At 43.4% G+C, this 14,641-nt stretch overlaps 1 protein-coding gene and 1 long non-coding RNA gene across 3 annotated transcripts; both read right to left on the bottom strand.

Annotated features, from left to right (window-relative positions):
• Positions 1-2,451: 2,451 nt before the first annotated feature.
• Positions 2,452-12,638, bottom strand: LOC115788517 (uncharacterized). 2 transcript variants are annotated; one of them, XM_030741566.1, is made up of 3 exons: positions 6,038-12,638; positions 5,868-5,934; positions 2,452-5,611 (listed from the first exon to the last, which is right to left on the bottom strand). In XM_030741566.1, exon 1 carries the CDS (start codon positions 12,268-12,270, stop codon positions 6,427-6,429), a length of 5,844 nt encoding a protein of 1,947 aa, XP_030597426.1. In that variant the 5' UTR covers positions 12,271-12,638; the 3' UTR covers positions 2,452-5,611; positions 5,868-5,934; positions 6,038-6,426. The 2 variants fall into 2 exon arrangements, with proteins under 2 accessions (XP_030597426.1, XP_030597425.1); XM_030741565.1 differs by having other exon boundaries at positions 5,868-12,638.
• A 109-nt stretch (positions 12,639-12,747) lies between these two features.
• Positions 12,748-14,556, bottom strand: LOC115788518 (uncharacterized). The gene is made up of 3 exons (XR_004020596.1): positions 13,353-14,556; positions 13,183-13,249; positions 12,748-12,926 (listed from the first exon to the last, which is right to left on the bottom strand). It is a non-coding gene; the product is annotated as an uncharacterized LOC115788518 (long non-coding RNA).
• Positions 14,557-14,641: the final 85 nt, after the last annotated feature.

The raw sequence follows: 14,641 nt of genomic DNA on the forward strand, positions 1-14,641 counted from the left end.
CGGCTCCTGCGTGCAGACTGATGTTTTCATTCAGGTGTTTTTCAGCTCAAACACGGACAAAGCTCAAACCTTTAAAGGACAGCAGGGGCTGGATCGCATCATTTCCTTTGCAGCCTTCCTGTAACGCAGCACAGACGCGTCACTGTTTTCAAAGCGGCCTCTGGTTCTCAGGCTTCATCCATGTGGAAACGTTGTGAGGGGAAGCGGATGCTGTCGGGCGGCTGCACGGCCTGTATGGGCTGATTAATGTGAATAAAGCTCCGACAGAGGAAGTGATTTTTACCGTGGGTGAACGGCATGAGTTTATTTTCAGAGCGGATTGATTGAGTCTCACATGAGTTAGTGAAACAGTCCTGGGTGTGATGATGACCTCTCAGCGAACATCGGTCGGGGGGACAGTTCTGAGGGTGAGCTCTTCCAGCTCAATGTTCAGGACCCTAAAAATGACTGTGCCATGTAAATACTGGTCTCAGGATTATTGGCAACTTATAAGATTAAAAATGTGTTCAAGGCCCACTGTTGCTGTATTAGTTTTATTATAAGCATTTGTAGAACATTTAAAGTCATTTTCTGTCTTAGTAAAAATCACTTTATACTTTATGCCAGTTAATAATTTATTCCACTGAAATCAGAGACAGTGGGGTAATTGGTGATTCTAAATTGCTCATAGATGTAAATGGTTGTCTGTGCTAGACCCCGCAAGAGGCTGGTGACCTGTCACTGTGTGGTAGCTGGGATAGGCTCCAGACCCCCACCCCACCCCCTTGTGACCCTGGATGGATGGAAGTTTGATTTTTTCCAAAAAATATGCATTCAGTTGAAGCCACTGACCCTGGCTGATATTTGTGTGAAATTTACATGTAAAGTCATAAAAAATACAAATAATAAATTTTTGGTTGAGGGTTCAAGTCGGCTGCTTCCAGTCAGGTTTGGGGGCGACTCAGAGTTACACAAAACGATGATACTCTGTAACACAGAACATCAGTGCGGCCCTGGTTTGGGACTTACTTTAGACACCTTATGAATTTCATTTGTGAGTGCAGACTGTAAATAAAAGCTTTAATTTGTGAAGCTCAGGCTTGAGCATTTTGGCTGTTTTTTTGAAGCCAGATGTGAAGAGAGTGGACTGAGACTGATCTGATCACAGTGCAGCCTCACCCTGTTACAGCCTTCTTTTCGACTCTAATGGAACCATAACTGACAGAATGAACCGCATCCTGTATTCAACAAGACAATTCAAGAAGCAACTGAGACCACAATCTCATTATGTTAACTGGTGGTAAAGCTTCTGTTTGTGGGCAGACGTGGTTACGATGAGATTTGGCCTGAAATTGGTCAGACTGATGTTTGATCAAACTCCTTCTGTGTCACATTAACAGCTTTTGTGGAAATATTCCTGGCTTTACCTCACTTCCTGTCCTCCTTTACTCATCACTCATTGGCTCTTGTGTTCACACATTATTTAAGGACTGCACTTCTTCCCACTTCCACATCAGGCAGGAGCTGTGCTGAGTTTGTATGACTCAACACCTCCACTCTCGACACTAACCGAGTCTTCAATCTACGTATTTCACGTATGTACTGCAGTCCAGGAGGCAGAACTATGGGTGTGATCCTGGGCCACCACTGGGCCTGTGGTTCAGGTATGGGGGTGACACCTGGGTGAAAGTGTCCACCTGTTCCAGATGAACAGGATCAACTTTCTGGCACTTGATCTGATTAAGTTTTAGTTTTCCTTTCAGTTAGCGCTCCGGAGTCTTTCCTCCCCTGTTAATTCAAACTGCATTCATTTAAAGTAGAGCCTAAAGCGGTGTGTATGCATACGTGTGCATTATAGACACACACCCTTTTCTCTGAACCTACTTAATGAGTTTATTGATCTAGTTGTCTTCATCTCTGCAGCTAACAGCTCTCAAAGTGATTAACAACCAACAGCCTGGGGGGGGGGGGGGGGGGGGGGGGGGGGGGTGAGCCAATCTGTTAATTCTGCTTTTTAATGAATAAACCTGAGCGAGCTCAACACATTTGATTTCACAGCCACGAATCTGCTGCAGTTTAAAAGCACCTCAATGAAATGGAAGCACTGGATCCTTATTCACGGACGGTTTGTGAAAATTCAGACGAGCCGTGACTGAAGAGCATCGGAGGACTGACGCAGCTGCATCCTCTGTGGGTGACGGGCAGCTGCTCTCTGCCTCCGTTTAAGCTGCACATGTAAAAGGAATCCCATGTGATGCTGAGCTACTGCACTGCAAATCACATCTCAATGTAGAGCTGACTTGTACTGCATAACTATCAGTTTAAAAATATTACATTACAAGGAATACAGTCCTGTGCAAAAGTTTTGAGCCACTTCTTTTTATTTTGCTTCCAAGGAGATGAAAACTTGGCATGTCCTGCTTTGCTCTGTAGCAAGTCCTCACAAAATATGAGGAAAACAGACACGTGGAGGACAAAAGAAGTAGTAGCAGAGCTTATTATATATCTTATATAATTTTCTGTAAATTTAACGTTGCAGACTAAAAAGTAACAAGTGCAATGTTTCCTTTTTAAATGTGCTCCGCCTGGTGGCTGTTTTTGGTCCTCCATCCAGCAGATGGCGCTTCACTTCGAGCTGCCCGTTATAGCAGAGAGGAAAATGAGTGTGATCGAGATAGAGATTTCTGCCTGGTGGATGTAACTTGTTGGAGTAACATAACAGGAAAACAAACAAACAAAAACAAAAACACGAGATAAGGAACAAGTGAAGACCCAGAGAGTTTTAAACCAGCTGTAAAACCTCCTGCTGCTGATGGCAGGAAACCGGCGTTATGCGTAATTTTAACATGCCAAAAGAGTTTGTGCGTAAAAGTGCGCGCTTCTCCGTGGCTCGCCACGCTCTCTCCCCATCCTACCCTCATCGTCCTCGGGTCTGAGCAGCAGCAGCGGTCCATCCTTCAGACCTGCTGAAAATGGCTGTGCTCAGTCCCGCACGGAGGAGCTCCGCTCCGCGTCTGACGGGATTATTGTGCCTTTTATATCTCATTTTCTTCTCTCATGCCTTCGCGGGTCGTGATGCTGCTTCAGGAAAGGACAGAAAATCATCCGGAGCGATACGAGAAGGTTCCCACAACCAAACTAACTCCACGGCTCATAAGAAGGCTTTCCCCGTCCTCTCCTTCGAGTATGAACATGTCAAGACGCCCTTTGAGATCTCCCTGTGGATCCTCCTGGCTCTGCTCATGAAACTTGGTGTCACTCCAACGAAACAGCGCCGCATTAATAAATACGCCCTACTCTGCATCAGGCTGCAGGAGGGCCCCCAAACCGGATTTTATGAATGCTTCTCAGGGAGTTTCCAGATTTAAAGACCAGGTTTATTTTGTGGTTTATTTCTACAAGTTCTATTGAAGATGCAAAAATGAAGGTGGAAAATGAAGGGGTGAAGCACTAAAATAATAATTAGATACAAATAAAAAAGCTCCAGGTTTGCACCAATGAAGACGAGCGTCACCTTTAAGGGCGCCTCCGTTTTTTTTAATAAAACTTTCAGTAGCGTTTTGTGTGACGTCCAGTTTTATCCATTAATGTTTTTATGTGTAAAACACGCAATAAGATCACTTTAATCCACCATAAACAAGCCAGCTATCTTCTGATTGGCTGCTCCACTCAAATAGAAGGTTTGACCTCATTACTCGAAACTTTAACCTTGATATGAGCATCCACTATATGTATGCCAGATCAATAAGGAAAAGCATAATAAATCAGCTTTAGTATCTCGTACTTACACTGAATGAAGCTCAAACACGTCCTGTTTAAGGTGTTATTTAATGACTGAATCATTTTATGGTTTTACATTTTGATTTAAATGTTTGTTCCTTGTAAGTTACACATATTGAAATGTCTGTTTTTGTCTCACTAACAGTTAAAGCCTGAAAAATGTAGAGTTTGCTGTGACTTACAAAAACACTTGAATGTGTTCAGCCATGATGATGATAATAAGCTGCTATCAAAGAATTTCTTCAGTAGCAAACAGGAAGTCCAACAGCTGTTACTATTGAAATTCACCACCAGAAATAATAAATCATTGAAATGAGATGTTGTGCACACATGTAGTGCAGTAATAGGTAAACAACAGGCTGATTTGCGTTGTGCATTTAGTTTCTTGTAACTTCTCTCAGTCTCACCTGGTGCAGCAGCTGCAGTGTGGTATCAGGGGGTATCAGGGTTAATCTGCACTCATGGCCACTTTATTAGATTTGCCTGCTCAACTACTCGTTAACGCAAATCTCTAATCAACCAATCACATGCCATCAGTTCAGTGCATTTAGCCCTGTAATCATGGTCGATGATGACCTGCTGAAGTTCAAACTGAGCATCAGAATGGTGAAGAAAGTTGATTTAAGTGACTCTGAATGTGGCATGATTGTTGGTGCCAGACGGGCGGGTCTGAGTATTTCCGAAACTGCTGATCTACTGGGATTGTTCCCAAATAACCATCCTAATGGTTCATGGAGGATGGCCTGAAAAAGAGCGGCAGTCCTCTGTGGGGAAAAACGGCTTGTTGATGGCAGAAGTCAGGGGAGAATTTTCCTTTCTGTTGATAGGACCTGAGGGTACGGGGCTCACCAAAATTGGACATTAGAAGATTTGAAAAGTGTTTCCTGGTCTGATGAGTCTGGATTTCTGCTGTGATAATTCAGATGTTAGTCAGAATTTGGCCAAAGTTTCTCATAATGAATAATGAAGTCAGTGTATGTGAAAGTATTCCCTGTGAGCCAAAGGCTCGGGATTCAGGAAGCTCTAAACAATCCGTTTTAGACTTTTTTTTCTACTCTCAGCTCTGCATGATGTCACAAAGACCCGATATCCTAATATGGTTATTTTAAGCACACAGTTCTGGTTGTGAGCACAGAAGCCCCATTTACCTGCAGTTTAAATCTTCTGTTTGTGAGGGACAGCCAATCAGAAGGAAGCTGGCCTAAAGTGAGAGGCAGCTTGTTTTAGACAGAAGATGAACTGAGGAGCTGCACCAGCTCCTGGTATAAGATAAATGAGGATTATTTTGAGCTGACAATTATGCAGATCTGTTTTTCTAGAGGCCAAACATAATTATGTGGAGCTGGAAAGTAGCTTATTAGGTCCTTAAAAACACACTGTAATAAAGAGCAGCCTCCAGTGTGCTGTGTATCTCAGTAATTCAACAGAACATTGGCTGCAGGAAGCTGCATGCACCATTCTTGGTTCTCTCGTAGCCTCGTGCTGTTTGTTCAGCTGAAAGAAGCCTTGACATATATGTGTATTTACACAATCCTCTTCCAGTCCATCCTGCTTCTTGGCATCCAGTCTCTCCTGACACTGGAGGTGAATCCTAAGAGTACTCTTTGTTTCAAATCTTGCCTGGGGGGGGGGGCTGGGTGCGAATTCAACTGTTCATTAGCTGTACCTTGCATGTGATGGCTTAAGCGCAGGAATTTTCAGACTGGTGCAGCGTTGAGTTTTCACTGTAGCGGCCCCTTGGATGGTATAAACCAAACACGTAGAGTTTCAAACGGGTGTCGTTTATTTCTCTTCCTTTGGTAAGCGCCAGACAGTGGTACTGTGACACTTTGCCATCTTGACACCGTGAAAACTACAGAACAAAGCAGATATAATTCACAAACAATTCTTATGAACATTATGTTACAGTATTAGTCACAATTCCAAATAGTAAATAAGTGTTAACAACTCCATAACCTTTCCTTTAAATAAACAAATAAAACTTTCAAACACATATTACAGGCAATCTTGACAAACTATGCAATTTACTCATATGAACAAATGAAATGACACTTTTCAGGTAAAACAAATAACATTTGTCATAGAGTGTACAATCAACATTTCTATACCTCATTCCGCTCTCCAAGGGCGCTAATCAAGTTTTAGACCCGGACCTCTCCGCTAGCGAGCTCTGCACTAAAGAGCGTGCGTGGAAAAAAGAGCGAAACAGTAAAGATAATGCAACAAATGACAAGACAAGCTTGTGTCTTACGAACATCAACTTATAAACAATAAATACCACTTGGCTTTCTTCGTCTTCCACCTCACAACGTTATCTACACGTAGAGCCAAACCAGACGGCCGCAGAGTGTTGGCATGGCAACCGTAAACATAACCTTTCAAAATAAAAGCGCAACACGGCAAGAACAAACTGAAAGTTGCGAGCACACCCGGAGCCACCCATAAACACTCACTATAAAAGGAGAATGTTCATCACATTTAGTAGGCATTTACACTCCCACCAAATCCTGTTGTAATGAATGAACTAATACAGGAGTAAATGAATTTACACAGGATTTCTTGAACCTACTAAACGAATAACTTCAAGCAGTGCTATTAAATGTGCATAGGTATAGATCATACACAATACAGCAGCGTACTCACAAATTGCCACTCAGTTTGTTGAAATCAGCTCTCTAAGAGAAGTACCAATTTTTGAACTGGTCGCTCAATAACTGAAGGTTTAATGGGGGCATTTTGTTTTTCTTGAGATTTTCGTTCCCCAACTTGCACTTTGACTCGACGAACTAGGCCGTCACTGCCTTGAGCAGCCTCCACCACTCGACCTAGTTGCCACTGGTTTCTCGGGAGGTTGTCATCTTTGATAATAACGATATCATTCACTTTGAGGTTGCGTTGGGGTATATGCCATTTCTGTCTTGTGGATATATTGAGCAGATACTCTCTTTTCCAACGACTCCAGAACTGTTCTATCAGATACTGAACTCGTCTCCACCTCTTGGTTGCATACAGATCCTCCTTCACAAATACTCCTGGCGGAGGAAGAGGAACTTTAGATTTCATCATAATGAGATGATTAGGTGTTATAGGCTCTGGCATCTGAGGATCATTGATTCCATCCACTGTCAATGGGCGGCTATTAACGATAGCCATGGCTTCATAAAACAGTGTTCTTAGGGAAGCATCATCAATTCGGCCTGTGCATTGCGCAAGGGTGGCATTCAGCACGTTTTTCACAGTTCTGATCTGACGTTCCCAAACACCACCTGCATGACTAGCGGAGGGGGCGTTGAAAACAAATTCACATTGTTTCTCAGTCAAGAAGATTTCTAGTAGCTTGGAGTCACATTGTTTAAGCGTTTCCTTAAACTCATTTCGCGCTCCAACGAAATTAGACCCCTGGTCACAATGCAGTTGTCGAACAGCTCCTCTGATGCTTATAAAGCATCGCAGGGCATTGATAAATGAGTCTGTTGACAAATCTTCAAGCATTTCAATGTGGACAGCTCTGGAACATAGACATGTGAAAATCAGGCCATAACTTTTGTATTCTTTGCGAGCTTTCTTTACAATAAATGGACCAAAACAGTCCATGCCACTATACGTGAAGGGTGCAGTAGCTTCCACACGTTCTTTAGGGAGTTCTGCCATTTGCTGTTTCTCCGTCGGTCGTCTAAGTTTTCTGCATAGCACACAGGTGTGTATCAACTTAGCAACCAGCTTGCTCCCTCCAATGACCCAGAATCCATTGGTCCTAAGCTCCATTTGGGTTTGACATCGACCCTGATGACATGTCTTAGCATGGTAGTGGGATACGATCAACTTAGTCATGTGGCTGTCATTAGGAAGGATGACTGGATGTTTCACCTTGTGACAGAGAGATGACTGTTTCAATCTCCCACCAACACAGAGAAGCCCTTCATACAAAATAGGGTTGAGACTGAAAAGAGAACTTGATTTTGGGAGGTCCCTGCCACTCTGAAGCATTTTCCATTCATGGGGGAAGGCTTGCCGCTGAACAAGCTTCACCACTTCCTCCGCAGCCTTCTCACGCTCTTCAACAGCCACATGTTCACTATGCTGTTTCTGTCTAGAACCCAACCTCTTAATTCTTGCAACCACTTTGATAAGTGGTGTCCAAGATGAAAAGTGACTCAGACGTTTGAGGATGTCACTGCAATTAAGTGTTTCAGTTACTAGCACCTGGATTGACTTAACTTCAGGATCACCAACCAGTACTTCTGTTTGAACGCTGGGTGAGAGATGCAATTCTTGCTCCCAGAGAAATTTGGGTCCTTGAAGCCAATTTGTTGATTGAATGCCCGCTGCACTAAGACCTCGGGATGCGTGGTCAGCTGGGTTTTCTGAGGTGTCCACATAATGCCACTGACTGGGGTCACTGTTATTTCGAATCAGTTGTACTCGATTTGCAACAAATGTGTGGAACCTGCGAGCATCGTTGTTGATATAGCCTAATACAACTTGCGAATCTGTCCAGTAAAACTCTTCGTCGATCTTCATATAAAGTTCGCTTCTCAGCATCACACTGATTTTTGTAGAAACAACTGCTGCTGAGAGTTCCAGTCTTGGGATACTCATGATCTTCATGGGTGCAACCCGTGCCTTTGCCATTACAAGACTGCAATGAACCTCATTGTTGTCATTTTTGTACCTGAGGTAAGAGCATGCACCATATCCCACACAGCTGGCATCTGAAAAATGATGCAGCTCTATCCTAACAATGTTATGGAAGTTCTGTGGGTGATAACATCTCGAAATTGAGACCTCTTTCAATGTGTTAAGACCCTTTATCCACTCCTCCCACCGTGGCTTCACATCTTTTGGGAGGGGATCATCCCATCCGATGCCTCTGTGACACAGCTCTTGAAGGACACGCTTTCCACTTAGGCTAAATGGAGCGATGAATCCAAGTGGATCATAAAGAGAGGCAATGACTGACAGTGAACCACGACGGGTTGCTGGCTGATCTTTCAGGCTGATGTTAAAGCTGAATGTGTCACCCTTTGTCGACCACTGAATGCCGAGTGTACGCTCTGATGGGGTGGGGTTCAGCTCTAGAGGTTCAGTGGTTGCTGCTCTTTCTGAGGGTTCAATGCAGGTGAGTACTGTTTCCATGTTCGAGTTGAACTTGTGGAGGCGTAGGCCTCCTCTTTTGCACAGCTCTTGGGACTCAGTGATCAGTTTCACAGCTTCCTCAACTGATGAAACGCTGACTAACCCGTCATCAACATAGAAGTTCTTCTCCATAAATGTTGATGCCACTGGATAGCTAGCATGGTGTTGTCGTGCCAGATGTTTTAAGCCAAAATTGGCACATCCTGGAGATGAGGCAGCCCCGAAAAGATGAACTGCCATCCTGTACTCCTGTGGCTCCTTCTCCAAATCTCCATCCTTCCACCAGAGGAATTTCAGATAGTTCCTGGATTCAGGAGTGACAGAGAACTGATAAAACATTTTTTCAATGTCACAGATAACTGCTATAGCCTCCTTCCTGAAGCGGCATAGCACTCCTGGTTTTCTGGGATGATATATTCCGTGATGTGGAAGGTACCACTCTGTCTTCTCCTCAGATGCTGTAGGGGCAAGCTCTGCCTCACCCTTGTTGATTATTTCCTCCATGAATGCTTTGTATTCATCGTAATATTGTTTGTTGGCCTTTAGCTTCTTCTTAAGACACTGAAGGCGAACTGTGGCTAACCTCTTGTTGTTTGGTAGAGCGGGTGGACTGTTCCCCTTGAAAGGGAGGGGCATCTCATATTGCCCATCCTCCTTCTGCTTGATGTGTTCATTGAGGAACTGTATGAAATGAACGTCATCCTGGGACACATACTTATTTTCATAAGTTCTCTCATTGAAGTCTGATTCCAAGGCTTTCAGAACATCCGTTGCAGATGGGATTGGCAGCTCCCTTACCTTGAGACGATGCACAAAGCTTTGATTTCCTTGTCGGTCTAGGTGAGGATTTGATGTGCCTATTATGGTCCATCCTAGTTCTGATCGCTGTGCAAATGGTTCATTTTTGCCACCTAACACAACTTCAAGGGGCGCTAATGCTGGTGGACAGTCATATCCGATTAAAAGCCCTACATCACAGTCCTGGACGGGTGGCAATTTGTCTGCCAGGTGCCTGAGGTGAGGCCACAGTAGTGCTGTTTTCTTTGTTGGGATGTACGACTTGTCCACCGGGATAAAGTCGCGGCTGTAGGTCTGCTGCAGTTGGATGTAGTCCATGGAATGGAATCCTCGAACCTGTAGACCATGGACATTCTTGCTTGATATGATTGTGTCGATAGCTGTCATAGTACTAAGTTTCAGCTTTACTGGTCGGGCATCTACATTCAGTTTATCAAGTACATCTTCTAAGACGAACGTTGAATCACTCTGGGTATCCAGTAGTGCATAGGTGAGTACTTCTCTCTCCGGCTCATGCACTGAGGACACGAAGACAGGAACAATAGCTGAGGTAGCAGACACACGATGTGTTGATGTGTGGGACACGACACTGTGAGTATCCAGGCTGGTGCGTTCTTCTGTGGATGTGGAGCCATTTGTTTTTACTTCTAAGGGTCTTTGCTTCCTCTCTTCGTGTAAGCAGGTTGGATGACGACGGCTACAAATGTTACATGTGTGTCGCCTTTTGCAGTCCTTGGTAATATGACCCTTTCTTAAGCACCCAAAGCACAGCCTCGTTTCGAGAATAAATGCCTTTTTATCTTCAATACTTTTTGCAGTAAAGGTGGGGCACTTTGCGATACCATGGGTTTCATTTTTACAAACACAGCAGGGTACTTTTACTTTGCTGTAATTTGTGTCTTGTTTCTCTGGAGTAGAACTCTTAGCGTTTGTGTTGAGAGCTTTGGCTCTCTTTGATGACCTCTCATCTGTATGCTTGAAATCCATTGAGAATGGAGAGGCAATAGGGTTGCAGGCTATTCGTGCCTCTCTATTCAGGAACTTTGTGAAGCATGCAAGATCTGGGTAACTTCCAGATGTATCAAGTGCATCTACAACAATTGGACTCCACTTTCGCACAATCCATTCTGGCAATTTCTTGAGCAACTTGTGGTTTTCCTCACAATCATTAAGGATAGCTAGTCCTTTAATGTGAGAGATTGCCTCAGTGCAGCCTTGAAGAAAGTCAGCGAACTCTCGTAGTGCTAGTGGATCATTTGCACCTATCTTTGGCCATCTTGCAAGCTTATCTCTGAAAGCCCTCTGGATGATGAACGGGTTCCCATACCTGTCTTGTAAAACTTGCCATGCTCCCTTGTATGCGTCCTCTGAGTCTCGATAAAAGAAGCCTTCTACAGCCTTGCGTGCTTCTCCAGCTAGATAATGTTTTAAATAAAACATCTTCTCATTTGCTGGGAGAGGTTTTCTTTCAATAAGAGTTATGAATGAAATCTTCCAGTCTGTAAACCTTAAGGGGTCACCACTGAATATTGTGGGTTCAGGGACCGGCAAGCGGCTCATGCTTAATGAGTTTGCTATTGCTTGAGCTAGACTGTCAGACTCTTGGGCCACTGTTACTTCAGGAGATGCTCTGTGAGGCTGGAACGAGGCAGCGTCTGGATTCAATCGAGCTGCAGTTTCTGTCTGATGGTAAGCAGAGTTAATTAGATTATCAATCTCTTCGTGGCTCCCCAAACCTTGAAAATCATCATATGCTCTCACCCGAGCTGCTGCTATTGCAACTTCCTTTTCTGCATGCAACTGCTCAAGTTTTGTTCTCTCCTGCTCCAACTGTTGTTGCATTTCGACCTTCCTTTGTTCAAGTTCTGACAAAATTCTTGCTTCTCTAAGCTTCCATTCCCCTTCTAACTTAAGAAGATGCATTTGCTGGGCTTGAATTTCTCTCAAGGCCTTTGCTTGTTCCAGCTTTGCAGCGAGCTCTGCTTCTGCCTCTATTTTGCTATTATGGGTACCTGCTGAACTGGAGTGGTCACTTGATCTCTCTATTGACTCTGATGAGCTTACAGTTTCAGTTTTGGTGTGACCAAAAACAGAGCCATATTCATCTTTGTTTAAGGTTGCTCTCACTCTTTCCTTCTCCAGTTGGTCATTAAAGTCTTCATTAATAGTCTCTAGACGTTTACCTATGAGGTCACGGATTTCCTTTGTTAGAGTACCGCAGGCATCCATTTTTTGGACAATTTCTGGTGTTGTTTTACTGTTACGTAAAATAGGTTCATAGTGCAGGCTTACAGCATCACGCTGCACTTGGATATCTTGTTGGAGCCTGTCGAGGCCCTCTAATGAGCAGAGGGTTTTTAGTTTTGTCCTTGTCTCCCTTGCTACCAGCTTCCAAGAGTCATAGGCCTTACTAAATGCTTTCTCATGTTTTTTGGTGAGTAGATCACACATCTCTTGGCCCTTTTCTGTTAACTTTCTTTCACGGGTGCCAGATCTAGATGGTGTGTCTGTATGTTCACCTGCCTCTTCAGTTGGTGCTTCTGCAGGACTGTCTGTGTTCTCTATCGAGAGGGACATTTTGTTTGCTTATGCAGCTGCCTTACATTGACTATAACCTTTGATTGCCCTAGGTCTGCCTTTACACTTATAAGCTGTAGTTGTCTTTAACCACAGAGTATTATTTACCAGACACTAACAATTTAAAGACGTTCAAAGGGATTTTGTAGCTTGAGCATCAACAACACAAAATGAAGAAGCACTTTGACCTTTAAATCATTTCACAAACAGACATATCCTCTATTGTTAACATTCCATAAACATGTGTCAGTTCCTATTAAATATCAAATTTCAACTGTATCCAGCATTTAAGTTTATCTCCCAAATACATTGACCTTATATGTGTATTTACACAATCCTCTTCCAGTCCATCCTGCTTCTTGGCATCCAGTCTCTCCTGACACTGGAGGTGAATCCTAAGAGTACTCTTTGTTTCAAATCTTGCCTGGGGGGGGGGGCTGGGTGCGAATTCAACTGTTCATTAGCTGTACCTTGCATGTGATGGCTTAAGCGCAGGAATTTTCAGACTGGTGCAGCGTTGAGTTTTCACTGTAGCGGCCCCTTGGATGGTATAAACCAAACACGTAGAGTTTCAAACGGGTGTCGTTTATTTCTCTTCCTTTGGTAAGCACCAGACAGTGGTACTGTGACACTTTGCCATCTTGACACCGTGAAAACTACAGAACAAAGCAGATATAATTCACAAACAATTCTTATGAACATTATGTTACAGTATTAGTCACAATTCCAAATAGTAAATAAGTGTTAACAACTCCATAACCTTTCCTTTAAATAAACAAATAAAACTTTCAAACACATATTACAGGCAATCTTGACAAACTATGCAATTTACTCATATGAACAAATGAAATGACACTTTTCAGGTAAAACAAATAACATTTGTCATAGAGTGTACAATCAACATTTCTATACCTCATTCCGCTCTCCAAGGGCGCTAATCAAGTTTTAGACCCGGACCTCTCCGCTAGCGAGCTCTGCACTAAAGAGCGTGCGTGGAAAAAAGAGCGAAACAGTAAAGATAATGCAACAAATGACAAGACAAGCTTGTGTCTTACGAACATCAACTTATAAACAATAAATACCACTTGGCTTTCTTCGTCTTCCACCTCACAACGTTATCTACACGTAGAGCCAAACCAGACGGCCGCAGAGTGTTGGCATGGCAACCGTAAACATAACCTTTCAAAATAAAAGCGCAACACGGCAAGAACAAACTGAAAGTTGCGAGCACACCCGGAGCCACCCATAAACACTCACTATAAAAGGAGAATGTTCATCACATTTAGTAGGCATTTACATTCAGTCTCTCCGTCATGAGTCCGAGGTTCAGGCTGCTGTAAAGAGTGTTTATGCAGTCAGTGGTTTGTTTGGAGCTGCCCTCGCCCCCACACCCCCTCCCTGACTCTGCACACTGAGATCTTTGTTATCCAGCAGTGCATTAGGACAGGAAGTAGAACGGGCCCTCGGTCACAGCAGTTGGACAAGCAGATAAGATGCTAAAGAGCTTTGCTGTCCCCACTCAGCCAACGGAAACTCACAGGAGAATTTGAGAAAGCCAATCAAAGTCGCCACAAAACACCAAGTCTTTCTATATTCAACATAGAGCAACAAAAAAGTCACAATGCATCTTTTTCTGAAACTGCTTTTTACTCAAACTGTCCTAAAAACGAGCTGCAGTTACCTGTAGGGAGGCTGGCAGCTTCACGCACACTCATATCTTTGTTTTTGGAACCTTAAATCACAAGTTTCATAAATCCAAAGCAGCATCAACACAAACTGATGCAGTTTATAAGGTCTATTTAAGTCACTAATAGCAACAAGTTTTCCATTGGGGTTGCCAAATTGTGAGCAATCATCCTCCAGAATTACATTTTTAATATCTTTTAGTATCATGAATTAGCTGCGCTACATCTGGACCAGTGGGATCACTACATAAGTAGTTATATATTTTAATAAAAGACACTTTTGGCTGCTCGCTCTGCAGGGCTGACTTTGCAGAGTTTTGCATCAGATGTCCTTCGTGCCTCCGGCTGGTATGAAAGCAGTGACCTTTTGCTTGTAAAGCACATTTGTGTTAACCACTACCCCATGGAGGCATGATAATAATAATAATTTTAGTAAGGAGAAAGGATATTGGTCCTTTCAAATGTGTTCACCTGACATCTTTTGTTGTGGGCACCACTTGGTTCATTTGTTACCTGTTAATTGTTAGTTATTATTAATCTCTGTCTCTCCCCCCTCAGCAGATGACCCCCCCTCCCTGAGCCTGGTTCTGCTGGAGGTTTCTTCCTGTTAAAAGGGAGTTTTTCCTTCCCACTGTCACCAAGTGCTGCTCATAGGGGTCATTTTGACTGTTGGGTTTTCTCTGTAT

This window comes from Archocentrus centrarchus, chromosome 11 (genome assembly GCF_007364275.1).
Source record: "Archocentrus centrarchus isolate MPI-CPG fArcCen1 chromosome 11, fArcCen1, whole genome shotgun sequence".
Lineage (NCBI taxonomy): Eukaryota > Metazoa > Chordata > Actinopteri > Cichliformes > Cichlidae > Archocentrus > Archocentrus centrarchus.

What these genes read in the sequence shown, in the direction of transcription:
- LOC115788517 (XM_030741566.1), bottom strand. Translation starts at nt 12,270, where the DNA reads ATGTCCCTCTCGATAGAGAACACAGACAGTCCTGCAGAAGCACCAACT.